This window comes from Chenopodium album, chromosome 1 (genome assembly GCF_948465745.1).
Source record: "Chenopodium album chromosome 1, dcCheAlbu1.1, whole genome shotgun sequence".
Taxonomy (NCBI): Eukaryota; Viridiplantae; Streptophyta; class Magnoliopsida; order Caryophyllales; family Amaranthaceae; genus Chenopodium; species Chenopodium album.
The window spans coordinates 69,050,901-69,065,190 of record NC_137834.1 but is presented as its reverse complement, the minus strand read 5'-3'; the positions used below and the strand labels follow the sequence as shown (position 1 = coordinate 69,065,190).

The window sequence follows — 14,290 nt, the reverse complement described above, 5'->3', positions numbered from 1 at the left end:
AGTGGATGAATTTGGAGGATCAGAGAAAACAAAATTTGTTTTGTTTCAACATATTGTTGTCAATATCATTGTTTAGGTCTTAAATTAAATTAAATTAAGTTATCATTGAGATCAAATGGTAGAAAACACATCAATTTCTCCACATCCCTTCTTATTGGAGCTTGAATTTGTTTTTTGTTTTTTATTTTTTTTCCTCTTTGCAAGAGCTTTTGCTTTCAAGAACGAATATCATTATCAGCAAGGATCACTTTATAAATCACAATCGGAAGTGTTGATGTGTCACCAAAATATCATTTGTAGATTCCATCAACACTATTTCACCACTTAACCTACCTACTGCTCAAAAAGGGGTACAAGTCAAGGGGCACAACTAAGTACTTAAACAATAAGCAGAATGAACTACAGCAAAATTTTGAAGCCTCGGCATGTAGTCAAATCCTCCTAGCAATGACTAACATTCACTTCGAAAACACGTACACAATTATCAGCCCCACAAGAAGCAAGCTGGTTGCTTTTGCAGTCTTCTACCTTCTCTGAGTTTCTCCATGCTAAACGCTGCACAGTTGATGCATGGCACATGAATGGATCAAACTTCGCAACAACATTAACTGTAAATCCTACAGTTGCCATACATCCATCTTCTAGTTTAGCAGAAAGACCCCAGAGTTCTATGGATCCGTTTTCCAATCCAACTGCTAGTAGACCATGATTATTTTGACGATCAATACCGAGCCAAGATAAGGCAGTAACACTACATGAGAATGGTGGCAAAGTTGATATGTGTTTGACGGAACTTTTGTTCACCACTGACCATAACTTCACAGTCTTATCTCTTGAACCAGTTGCAAATTCATGGCCAAAAGGATTCCAAGAGCATGCCCATATAATCCTTTTGTGAGCCTCTTGCCTTGATAAAAGTTCATAGCTGATTTCGTCCACACCTGTACATCATCACAACAATGGAAATTGAATTTTAACTAAAAAGGTTCAAGGATCATCAAGCAGAGAACTCATCCAAGGGGAGTAAAATTAAATTTTGAGAGGAAGATATCACTAGTTTTCTATTTAGTTTTGAGAGACCATGTAATCAGAAAACCAACTTTCTCAAAATATTTGAGGTATCAGGACAGCAACATCAGTGCCAGAAGCAAACCAATGGCATTTTTTCGCAGCTTCACTGTGACGGAAAAGGTTCAAGATAGTTTTAGCATGTATGCAAGTTTTTAACCTTCTCCAAATATTGAGAAGAGGGTATTCAATCATCTCTTTAGGGTTCCATAGCTTTCCCAGAAAGATAGCATGACGACAGCATGCTTCTTAGATTCAAAAGTCCATAAAATGACAAAGTATATACTACCTTCATGGCCCCATACTATACTATCACCTATTTACTTGACTAAGCTTTCTTATTCCATAATACCACTTGAAATAATTAACACACTACTTTTTAGTCTAAAATATCAATGCAAAATTACTTGTGAGATTTGAATACCAATGCAGTAGCTACTATGGTACATAGATTATTATTATTTTTTTTTTAATGGTACATAATTTTTAACACACTTATTTTAGAGTAATAAGACAGAAGAGAGCATAAATTTGACTAGTCAGCAATCACAATACCTACAATTTATTTAGGCTAAGTACCTTTTCTTTCAATGGAAAAGACGGAAAACTGACGATCCCTAGAGACAGACAGAAGTAAACTGTCATCATGCGAGAATTCCATCTGCGTCACAGTCAAGCTATGAGACTTTAACCGACCAACTGCTTTCCATGATCCAACCTGCCATAGCCATATTTCTGCCACTGAGGTTGTCTGGGCCTGCAAATCAATACCAAATCAAGACTTCAGCACACAATGTATTATTAGCAGTCTCAACATAACACTGAAAATTAAAGGGTAAATAGAAAAAAAATAAATAAATAAAAAATGTGGAACACATAATTAAATGTAAGAAACAGGTTGTTTTCCCTTTGACTCAACTAATAATGCAAATAAAAGCAATACAGAAAGCTTTTTTACAGCACGACTAAGGAATGAGACATCAAGAGAGGTATTAAATAATTTGGGTTATCTGGTATTAGCTTATTAGCAGCACGACTAAGGAATGAGACATCAAGAGAGATATTAAATAGTTTGGGTTATCTGCTATGTGCTCATCAAGAGAGGAATTAAATAATTTGGTGTTATGGTAATCTGATATGTGCTCTTGTGCTTTTTGGATGTCAGGCTTATGGGTCAGCCTTCAGAAGAATGTGCTAATTTCACTTGGTGAGGATCCAAATAAATAAATAAATATATATATATATATATATATATATATATATATATATATATATAGAGAGAGAGAGAGAGAGAGAGAGAGAGAGAGAGAGAGAGAGAAAGCTGATTGTAATCTTTAAGAGATGGAGATTTATTCTTCAACCCATTGCTGCTCCTGTCATGTGCATTTCTGTTTGGGATCCTATTATCAAGAGATTCCATGCAAGTATTGCAGCACAGAAACCAAATCCACTGTTGAGAGGGGGTTAGAGCACCATTTCCTCCTTGCCAATTACACTGTTATGTTCACTATCCTAGCCCGTGGGGTTCAAAGCTAGAAAAATTGAAGAAAGTTCACATGAGCAATAAATGAATCTGATAAAGATTTACCATAGATCATGAGGGAAAATTTTTGTCGACCCAGACATGCTGGAGGTCTTAGAATTCCTTTTTTAATCTATGCATGAAGCTCTAAAAGCAAGGTGGATCTAGTGGTTTGTGAATGAATATGATGCTTTGTGGGAGGACATCCCAAGTCATATAAGGTGCCAAGAACCTAGGATAGTAGGATTTAAGAGCAGGATGATCTCTTCTACTCGTTGCCTAGGCATATGAAAATCCATTTCAAGTAGGTGGCATGTGTCAAGTCCTTGGTGGGTTTCAAGGTAAATAGTGGTTCAAGGGTTCTGTTCTGACATGAAATTTGCTGTACGGATCAACTACTATAAATGCAATTTCCAATTTTCTATGATTATAAGGGCCAAAATTTATGACATGTTAGCATGGCATGGCTGTAAGAGAAGAGTCATGAAGCACCAAAAATAATAGCTATACGCCTATACTGTTGTTTGTCCTATTGGATCAAATCTAGATGTAGAAACAAACAAAAGTATGATAAATTGCTGAAAGATCAACCATCGAGCAAAATCATGGTACAAAACACTTTCTTCCAAACAATTGATTTCGGCAAGACCCACAGAAATATGCGGGAAGGGAAGGATTCAACTGATCCTAGGAAGTAAAGATTGGCCAGCAAGGGCCCAGAAACTAACATAGTGGTTAAATCACGCTCATAGCTAAATTAAAGCTTAAACCCAAGTCTCATCATTTCAACAATCAACTCTTCTTCAATCAACAGATCATTAACATTCCTACAAGCCATAGCCAAAAAGAAAGACATCGAAACTTGGCAAATTGTGGTGCAAATACTGAGCAGGGTTCATTTCCATAATGACCCAAAATAATTAATAGTGTTGAGCTCATCATTTCATATCAATTTCCAAGACCAGTAGAGCAAATTCAAGAAGATGAGTACATAGCTGAACAAAATTGGCTGGACTCCTGAAGGATGGAGTAATTCACCCTCAACCCCCCCCCCCCCCCCCAAAAAAAAAAAAAATAAATAAATAAATAAATAAAGCGCACACACACAAAAACAAAAAAAAAAAAAAAAGAGTATTTGTTACTTCTATATAACTTGCGCTAGGATTTGTCATAAAGTAATGATGCTGGAGGCATATCTGGCAGAATGGTACCATAGCTAATACTATATACTTAGGTGTTATACTGTGATCATTAACTAGTAAACAGAAAAAACATGATATAAAATATATAATTGACATATCCATGTTGCATACTTCAAACTATCCAACATTTATGAAATTACTAACAAAATTAATAAAAGTATCAATGATATAAAACAACACATGTCCAGCACATTACATGCCCTGAGAATCATAATTAATAGAGGAAGTTCCATACCTTGCAAGAGGAAGCAACAAGCTTTCCCTCATGGTCACAACATAGAGAAAACAGCTCATTTCCATGACCATAAAGCTTGTGTGTCTCTGGCCACAATGTATGCCATGCCAGTTGCTCTTCAATAGGTGGTTCAGTTAATGTAACTGGTACTGCTTCAGGAACAGTTTCAAGTGTGTCAACGACCTCTGTGTCAGGTCTCTCTATACTTTCCTGCGCAGCTGCACAAATCAAACTTAAACTGTGACTATTTGCTCTTCACATCATGAACTTTTATTTTTCTATTGTCTAGACATGCCCATGTCTAAAATGCAATATGGTTACAGAAACAGTACTTCCATACAAAAAAAGAGTGAGGAGTCACCATGAACATAAATAGGTTTCTGCGATAATCCAAGAGCAGACATATTTGCCCCTAAAATTTGGACATCCAGCTGAATGTCTTCTGGGACGTCAGATTCCTGTGAAACAGCACAATTCAATGTCTTCAGAAAGGATAAAGGGGCTTCAAACACTCTGGCCACTTTCTCATCAGCTCCACTGACAAAGCGGTGGTTTCCCTTCCCTTGTATGGCCGTCACACAGTTAATATCATGACCATGAACTTGTGGACGTGCAATTTCATGCCAAGAGCACCTATCTCCTGTATGGGTCAACCACGGAGCAAAGATTCGAGTTGTCTGCAAAATTCAAGTAAACAAAATCTATTTTAAAGGAGGTCAAAGCAACCAAAAAAAAATCGCACGACACACCAACTATTCAGAAAAACATAGAACTCCACAACTGGATTTTAAAATCAATTTCTGCAATTCTGCATCTAAGAAGGGAAAAACATCAATCTAAGGTGGGACCAATCAATATGAGAAGATAAGAACTGTAGACAGTACTTTTTTCAAAAATGAAAACCAAAGTAGCATGACAATTCAATAAGAGCAACAACAGAACGGAATAATTAAGCTGAAATGAGCTGAATTGCACATGCGTGTAAAACTAAGAGATCAATGGGAAGTTGAGAAGAGAAACTATAGTGAATGGTTGATGGTGGGAAGAGTTTGAAGTATAAAATTAACATGATCAAATGACTTATCCAAACTGCTACATTAATCATTAATGGAGAGTTAGTCAAAATAGCAAGTTCAACATACATTCCCTGATCCCAATAATTTCCTCCAATAGTATCTGAGAAATGCCAGGCAAAGCGCTACTCTCTATTTCCCCCTCCCTTTCAAATCTCAATTATGCCTCCATCCCTACTCTCTCTAATTTCAATAGTGGGGCTGCAATGAAACAACCAGAACTATTATAACCATATTAACCAATATTCAAGACTAAGAAATAGGAAGCATTTACAGCTTTCATTCAATTCACTTTGAGTCGAAAATGAAGATAATTATGTAGAAAATGATAGACCATAATCACTGGAATTTTTAAGTTTTATCAAACTTTTTTTCCCCAATTTTCTTTAAATGTCAAGGCTGTATTATTTTTTTCTACTTCTGATGTTTAATTGGGTATTACTTTTTACTACATTAAAACTTTCTGTTACAGTTTTGATTTTTCAAAAGTAATTAGGCACGACAAATTCAGACTAGGGTCAGAAATTTTCAGAGCTCAAATGGCCAAATATTTCTCTCCTATAGGATAGGAGTTTTTATATTACTGTGTTCTTTCAATTTAACAATTCAAACTCGGATCAGGGCCTGTGTTTTTTCATTTAGAGCAGGAATGGCCTCAAATAACTCTCTCACCCTCTTTCCTAAACTTGGGGTTCACTCATCCCAACCCTACACAGAATTCCTTTTTCTTCTAGGAAAAAAAAAACGAAACAATGTTAAGGCAGTTAGGCAGTGAGTATAGGGAGCCAACATAGAGAGATACTTAGGGGGGTGTTGGGGAAGGGAGCTCTCTTCTGACCTTGCCTCACGGCAAATAACAGCAGATTTTCACTCCCTTCTGACTCATTACCACCAACACATGCAGATATATGCACAATGAAATTTCAGAAATGTTGACGAAACTGCTTTGTGGTTGTCTACAGGTCAACATTGATTTACAGAAACATTGTATTATTTGAAGCCGACTTTTTTTCAGATATATCTGACCCAAGATATCCAATTCAACAGAAAATGCTACAACCAATCATATAGTGGATGGATAGGAATGACTTACTTAAAAGAGAGCAATTTATGCCTCTATGGACTATAAGTGAACACTGAATCAATGAAATAAATGGTTAAAGGGCCAAATTATATATTTATCACATCTTAGTGACCATTTGTAGGAATCCACACACAATGATTCTTCAGTAAAATTTATGACACTATAACTCTACACAATTAACCTTTTATCAAAAACAAAGTTAAGATAAGGCAGGTATATAGAATGACATGGCAAGTCATCCAATGTCTCTTTGAAGATCAAACCAGCATAAAGGTCAATCATAAATGTCACCCGTCACCCTTGTTTCTCAATTCTCATTGTACACCTATCTTAACCCAGAACAAATCTTCATCTAAGCAAATTCTTCTCTTGAATTTATCTCATTGAGTTCAAACTGTTATTAAATAAACCGTACAATGACTTCACCAGAAGCATGAGAAGCATTACAAGGTACTCCCTCCATATCTTTTTTTTTTTTTTAAGCTAGAGTTGGGATTGCACAGAGTTTAAGGAGGTTTAATAAAATAAGATGTTAGTGGGGTACATAAAGTTATTATTTTATTGAAAAGTAAAGTGGTGTGAGAGGGAGTGGAGACCATTGGAGGAGTGAGAAATGAAAAAGTAAGAGAGAGTGGGGACATTAGTGGGTAAAGATATATTATTAAATTGAAAGGGATTTCCAAACGAGGAAGTGTAGCTTTTATTAAAAAAAATGAATAAATAACCGATGAAAATAGCAAGTGTTGCTTAAAAAAAAAAAAAAAAAAAGGAAGGAGTACATAGATTTCTCATAGTACTTCATGTCTAGATTAACTTCTAGTGTGGCGGCTGTGGCCTATCATAGGACATGGTTTGGAACTTTGGATGTAGTGAAACTAAGAAAATCCTAGTTTACCTAAACAAAAACAGGATTCTGTTGGGAGAAAGAACATACCTGGTCATGACTTACTGACAACAAGAATTTACCAGATCTGGCCCATACAATGTCCGATACAGCTGCAAAATGTCCAGAAGGAACCTTCTGTGGCTGCCAATTCTCAGAATCAATACCAACATTTTTCCAGAGATGGAAAGACCCACCATATCCATGTGCCAAAATGGCATCCCCATTTGGATCCCAGTGCCCACCATAAAATCCCAAAGCACAGTGGCTAAGCTCTCCAACAGTAACAACATTCATCCAGATGCCAGAAGTGCTCTCAGGTTTCCAGATCATCATTGTCTTGTCCATAGATGCAGATAATATACTTTGGGGTTGAAGGTATCCTCTTCCTTCTGTGGATGTAATAGGTGGCTGCCACTGAACAGAATAAACCCAGTCTTCATGTCCAATGAGGAGGGACTCCAGTGATATCTGATAGGTGGCTAAGCCATAAACAAAAAGAGGACCCTCAATGTATGACGCTAAGCCTATAACACCTTTCCTTTCAGGGTCGTCTGAGGTTTCGCGTATGACCATTTTCCATATGCGTATAGATTTATCCTGTGATGAGCTTACAAGTAATAAAGACTCTCCTGCCCCATTTTTCCCTATAGGCAAGGAGAAATCCAAACTTCTAATCCAATCTGAATGTCCTTTCAGTTCACAAGCACGAACAAACTGAAACCAACCAATGATAAGCAAACTAAGAAAACTGAAGTCCAGATGAGCAACAAGACTTGCCTCGAATAAAGTTCAAAAAATAAAGCGAAAAAGAAAGAAAGCAAAGAGAACTCGTCCATACAAATCTATACCTTTCCTGTCCTCTCTCCACAATACAGATGAATTTTATTATCCAAACCTCCCATGGCAAGGACAACATGTCCTGTATTATCAGGTAATTCCGCTAATGCAAGTGTTACCATTGTTTTTGAACCAACAAAAAGAGATTCAAGATGCGACAATTTGCAGTCCCCTGAAAACAATCAGATCAATGAGACCAAACAGTCACCTGGAAAAAATCAGAACAATGACACCAATCACTTCAGGTTACATGCACACAAGACACCTGCACCATAAAGAGAATGGATCGAACACAATCCAAAAAAAATACAGGCAAATTTGATCAAAAGTTTAACTTATGATTTCTCAATAAAGCACTTAAAGTAAGACCACTTAAGACAGAAGTTTTATTAACACAGAAGTATTATTAATTATAAAGCACAAACAGCCAGATGAAGCAGCAGTACAATAAGCAAACACTACAGATACCATGCACATATTAGGATGCAATTGAATTTGGGTCTTCTTGACAACCTCGCACAGGATGTCAAAAACTAAATAAAAACATAATAATCTGTAGAACAAATGAAAAATTTTGGGAGATGACCCCAAAGATTCTCAAATAGATAGGTAGACATGGGTCAGGTAGAATAAGGAGTATACAACTACAAGTCCTAAGTTTATTTTCCCCCTGTTAGAGCTTAATGTCTAGAATACGTAAATGGACAGGTTAAGAGAAAAAATTCATAAATCACATGTTTAGAAATATTTTTAGGTAGTGTTTGGATATAAGCATTTGATTTCAATTCTGGATTTTTAAGTCTGTAATTTCAAATACAGATATTCAATGCCAAGTTCTTTGTTTGGGAAAGTTGGGCAGCAACAACTTATAGTTTCATATTAAATTGTCATGCAACATCTTCACTTCTACAGCCCACTCTGTCTTTTCCTCTCTCTTCTCTTACATTGCTTCCCCCTCTCAATCTCTCTCCTCCTTAATTGTTCTTCCAAAATCCCCAAATTGTTGACCCAAATAGGTCAGAAATCGGCTCAAATCGACCAGATTCTTCATGTTTTTATTTCTCCTTTTGTATATTTCGATTATTATTCAGATATAGGTTTTTAAAATTTTAAGACCAAAATTCATAGCACATTGCCACCGATGAAATGAATGTCTAGTCTTGCAGCGGTACATTGAAGGCGATGGTTTATTTTCGTTTCTCACAAAGGTGAAAGTGGTGGCACAAAAGTGGTTGACGTGACGGCGGCATCCACAAAGGTTGTTATTGTGACAATGGTAGAGGGCGTCCAGAAAGTGTATAGGAGAGAGAAAATCAGCCATGGTAAAAGTTAGGGCTTTACAACTGGGAACAACAAAAAAAGGGAAGAGAGAATGGTTTAAAGGATTTGAAATGCCATCAATTGATATTGGATTTAAATTCGGTAAACTGATTTAAACATTTAAGTCTAGGGTTTGAGTCAAATTCAAATGCAAATTCTAATTATTTTCAAACAAGCTATATGGAACAATTCCATCATTTGAAATAATATGATAATTCCCAAACAAGACCTAAAGGAACTTTAAAAACCACGAGATTTCACTAGATTGACAACAATATTTGAAACAGCTATTAATTCCAGCAAATTGAGGATTTCAGTTGCAATAAATTTATTATGTGAGAACTCTAAATCATGTAAAAAGTTTTTATTCTCCCTTTATGAAGGAACAAAAACCATCCTTAGAATATAATACATACAGCTCTTTTTAAGTTCCTAGAAGGGAGTCAGAGAGAGTGGAACGAGACACGGGATAATAGATAACCAAAAATCAATACATATACTGACAGATAAATAGAATAAACTAAAACAGATTTTCAAAGAGAGGAGAAATAGGGGAAATTAAGAGAGCATAGCATAAGTTACCAATTTCAATGGATTATCTCACTCTCTTACTATTCTTCCTATAATCAAGCCCAAACTCAACTAGTAAACATCAAATTCATCTAAGAATGTTTGACATAAGGCTGCTTTTAACATTTTTTTAACTCGCCAAGGTTAGATCCAACTATGTAGTCTTATTAAGAGCATTGCCTTTTGTCTATCAATTAAAAAATGTTTATAGACTTCTTTAGAAGAATAATTAGACAGTTCTGGTCAATTGATCATAGAAGGGAATAACATTTTGCTGCACTGTAACACAGCACTTCAAAAACCAAATCTATGGATCTTATTCAAGAACTTTTAACAAGATCCAGTGCTACTAATCTCAACAGCTGACTAAAAAATTTGCCAGAGAGTGGAATAGGGTAAATTAGTTTAACACATAGCTTATTTACTACGAAGTACATAAGTATAGCAACATATTCAATTGATTTTATCAATTGTTCTATATATCATATATTATTCAATAATCAACGATCTTTCCCATTCAAGAAAAAACTAAAGGAAGATGCTAAGATCCTGCTTCTTTTTCATAGCCTCTATTACATAAAAGTCTAGCATTTCAAAAGGAAGTTAAGCTTTTGCCAGGATGATGTATTTTGGGTAGGCGTATATGTAAGATAGCCATCAAATTGACCCCTTAATAAGTGATATGATATTTGTATGTTGTGTATCCAGAGTTGTACAAGAGGCGAGTTGTACAAGAGGCAACCATCATCTTTTGTTTCTTATAAAGATGCTCCACATCTTATAAACAGATTCTTCAGAATTAAGATTTAAGAAGCGTGTTATGGATTTCAGCATCCACTCCTCTATTATGTTGCATCTTAAGATTACTTTAGGTTAGAATTGGGAGGAAAAGCATGTTCGTCATGCTTTACATTATGAGATCTGTGGCTAGAGCAAAATCAGAAAAATTTGAAGGATATATATGCAGGGAAGAGTAGTCCTCTGAGCTTTGCTAAAAGGACCAGACAGAAATAAGGTAAATATTACAATCAACATTAAAGAAGTTTTGCATGGTCTAGATGGAAAAAAATGTACAAAACAGGTAAGTAATTAAAAATATCACCAACCTTGGGAAGTTACTGGAAGAATGATTTCCCAGATGTTCACTGTACCATCAGAAGAAGTTGAAGCAAAAATTGCTTCTGTTGAAGAAAACATTATTCCAGAGATGCATGTAACACCTTTCTTATGAGGCTGCGGTACAGTCAATACTTGTCTCCACTGTAGTCACAGATTAGTGAATCCTACATTCAGTTAATGAAGAAGTCCACACATATTGAGCAACTGAGAAAATTTATGCCACAACACAACTATTTCTTGAGCTAATCAGTTCCAGAATGATTAAAAAAATCCGAAAAAGTATAAAATAAGTATTACATTGCCAAGACCATTCTGGTTTTCTTTTTTCAAACAAACATAGTACTAAGATTCAGAATACAGAAATGACTTCAGCTATTAAACTTCCCTCCAATGATTAACATATCATATTGATCCTAGCATTATAAATTGGGTTTGAAATAATACTTTGAAACCTGAAGGAAATAAAGTCGGGGAAAACAATAAGTTTGTGGCAAGCTGTTTGACAAATAGTCACACACATGGACAGAAATGCTTCTTTTTTTTTTTTGGGTGGGGGGAGGGGGGGAATAGGTCAAAGGACTTAAATTAAACATGAAATCGTATTTGGTATCAGAAAACATCAAAAGAAAGATAAGATCGTTGTTATTGTTGTGGCCAGAAGCAATATGTAAAAACAATGTCAAGGAAATCAGTCAGACATTAAATACAACTTCAAATCCCAAGCCCTGAAGAGCTAAGATTAAGACCTAGCCAACAATAAAACACAGCTGCTTTGTCTATAAAGCAATATGGAATACCTTTTTATCTGTGAGAGAAACTGCCCACAAAATAATAGTCCCGTCAGCATCTCCAGAGAGCAAATAATGCTGCCCTAGTTGTTGAACTGTTTCAGAAAGAAAAAAATGATGAATCAGCAGCTGAAAGCTTTCAATTTTAATACTGGTAGAGCAAAAAGTCACTCATTTCTCATTTTAGGCCATCCTTGAATCAAACCACATTTTCTAAGATACTAGAATTGATATATTGTCCTTAGTACCAATCTATTACAACACTTACAAGAAAATTCATAATTTGAGTGATAACATTATACTACAACTGAAGACTGAAGTGATAATCACATGCAACTCATATATACCGTGATTTGGGAGAAAAAAGGGGAGGGAAAGACGATAGAAATCGAGAAGGATAAGATTCAGGAGAGAACACGATTGTGTCAATAAAGGCATGGGTAAGCTCAAATCCAAGAGGTAATCAGATACTCGGTTACTTGACTTAACATTAATGTTATTTTAGGACATCAGTTGCTTACTTGCTACAAAGTCACTAATTGTAGGCAGATTAACTGTGAAAAACTGAAAACAATTTCCATACAACTTTTCAGTGGCTGTAGTCTTCATTTAACTATTAACAATCCAAAATTTTAGCACTAGCTAATAGCTATAGCTATTAGCCTTGATCAAGACCTTCAAGGGTTACGAAAATATAAAACAAAGTTTAATCAAAATATCCTGTCTTTTTTATGAAAATGATACTGATAAAGTTCATATGATTTGACTTCTATCTAGTGTAGGAGATCCATGAACTTCAGGCGGGTATGAAACTAAAAGTACTCCTCATGTTTGTAAATTAGTCACATGTACTATCTAATTTGTTCGGGAAAGGTGATCACAGTTCTTAAAACGGTATCAGACAATGATTGGATCCCCTAACATACCTTTCCTTATAACAAGTGGTTCAATACTATGGAAACAAAAGTAAAACATCAATTTCAAATGATATTGTAGCAATTTATACTAAAATTTTAACTTTAATAGGGTTTTCACAAAGGTAGCACAATTATACAATGTATTCCAGGTCCCTAATCACTTGTTATACAATAATTAACTTTAGACAATGATAATGCAATATAAACCCGGCCATGGCATCGCCGCCATCCATCATTTCAACACCAGGGGAAAACCCCATTTGAACACAAACCATCTCTATCAAACAATCCCATAAAACAGAAATTGAATTCAGAATTCAAAGTATTGAATAAATTCAAAGACCCCAAATGACAAAAACAAAAGATAAAGCACAAAAAAAACCTCTAAAAGCAAACTTTGAAGTGGGTAACCAATAAGTGCAGTTAACAGCAGCTTTGTGACCAGGAAGTGTAGTCAAAATCAGGGCTTTCTGCAACACACCCAGAAAAATTGAAATCAAAATTTGCAAAGTCCATGAATTTGCAAATAAGAATCAAGAAAGAATTATAAGAACGTAACCTGAGGGCAGAAAATGGCAACGGCATTATTGGCACCAAAAGCAACAAGATTAGAGGCACCCCAAGAAACATTGTTGACGATTTTGTTGCAGCCTGCTCCAATGAAAGCTCTCTCTACTGCGCAGTTGCTCAAACTCATGGCTGAACGGCTAGGTGTTTGTTCGAGAGGTTGAAGACAGAAGAAGCACGCCTAAATTGAAAATGGGGGTTTTAAGGAATTTTATATGCTACGTAAAGACCTGTTCTTAATACAACTGGTCTCTTTGTTTTTTTTTTTTTAATAAAAAGATTTACCAAACCTTAAAAAAAAGCAAGCCCCGATTTAGAGCAAATCCAATAGATGTAGCTAAAAGAGTTGCTTGCAATTTCAATAATTCCCTAACTACTAGCTAGACTATTGGAACTTAAAAACACAATTAGCTTGACAAAAACTTGGCTAAGCCAAGCTAATTTGCTTGAGAATAAAACTTGCCAAAATAAATTGGTTATTTCACCAATTAAGTCTTTCCCATGTAATTTGTATCCAACGACTACTACTTATTTGGTAAATATATTTTACAACAACTACTTTCTATTTGCTACCTAATTTTTATAACAGCTAGTTTTTTCAAAAAAAAAAGTACAATTATTTAATTTGAAACTCATTGTACTTGCTTCTCCATACTCTGAAATACATAGTACTAGATGAAGCCCATGCAATGCACGGTTTGTTTGAATTTTTAAAAATAATTTTTTTATACATATATTTATGTGCTAAAATTTGTTATATATTTAGATAAAATTTCTAATATCAAAAGATAATATTTTATATTTAATTAATTTAAATTGGAAAATCTCATTCGCCAATTTTGCTTACATGGCATTTGAATTATTTAATTATAAAAGATTTTAATTATCTCCTATTTAATTGGTTACTACTAAAATTTATAATCCTACATGGCACACTAAGAAAATTAGATCCTATGTGGCTCTCTAAAAACTCGGGAAAAAACTCTCCTTTATTTTGCGATGCACGATTTGTTTGTTTTTTTTTATGAGCCTTAAATTTGTTATATATTTAGATAAAATTCCTAATATTAAAAGATAATATATAATATTTAATTAATTTAAA

The 14,290-nt window shown here is 35.0% G+C and overlaps 1 protein-coding gene across 2 annotated transcripts; it reads right to left on the bottom strand.

Annotated features, from left to right (window-relative positions):
- Positions 1–277: 277 nt before the first annotated feature.
- LOC145557589 (elongator complex protein 2-like) lies at positions 278–13,376 on the bottom strand. Of its 2 annotated transcripts, XM_081618763.1 has the most exons (10): positions 13,181–13,376; positions 13,004–13,091; positions 11,714–11,799; positions 10,904–11,057; positions 7,919–8,079; positions 7,119–7,784; positions 4,389–4,704; positions 4,028–4,245; positions 1,648–1,825; positions 278–941 (listed from the first exon to the last, which is right to left on the bottom strand). In XM_081618763.1, the coding sequence occupies exons 1-10, from the start codon at positions 13,316–13,318 to the stop codon at positions 442–444; spliced, it is 2,505 nt and encodes an 834-aa protein (XP_081474889.1). In that variant the 5' UTR covers positions 13,319–13,376; the 3' UTR covers positions 278–441. The 2 variants fall into 2 exon arrangements, with proteins under 2 accessions (XP_081474889.1, XP_081474894.1); XM_081618768.1 differs by lacking the exons at positions 13,004–13,091; positions 13,181–13,376 and having other exon boundaries at positions 10,904–11,080.
- Positions 13,377–14,290: the final 914 nt, after the last annotated feature.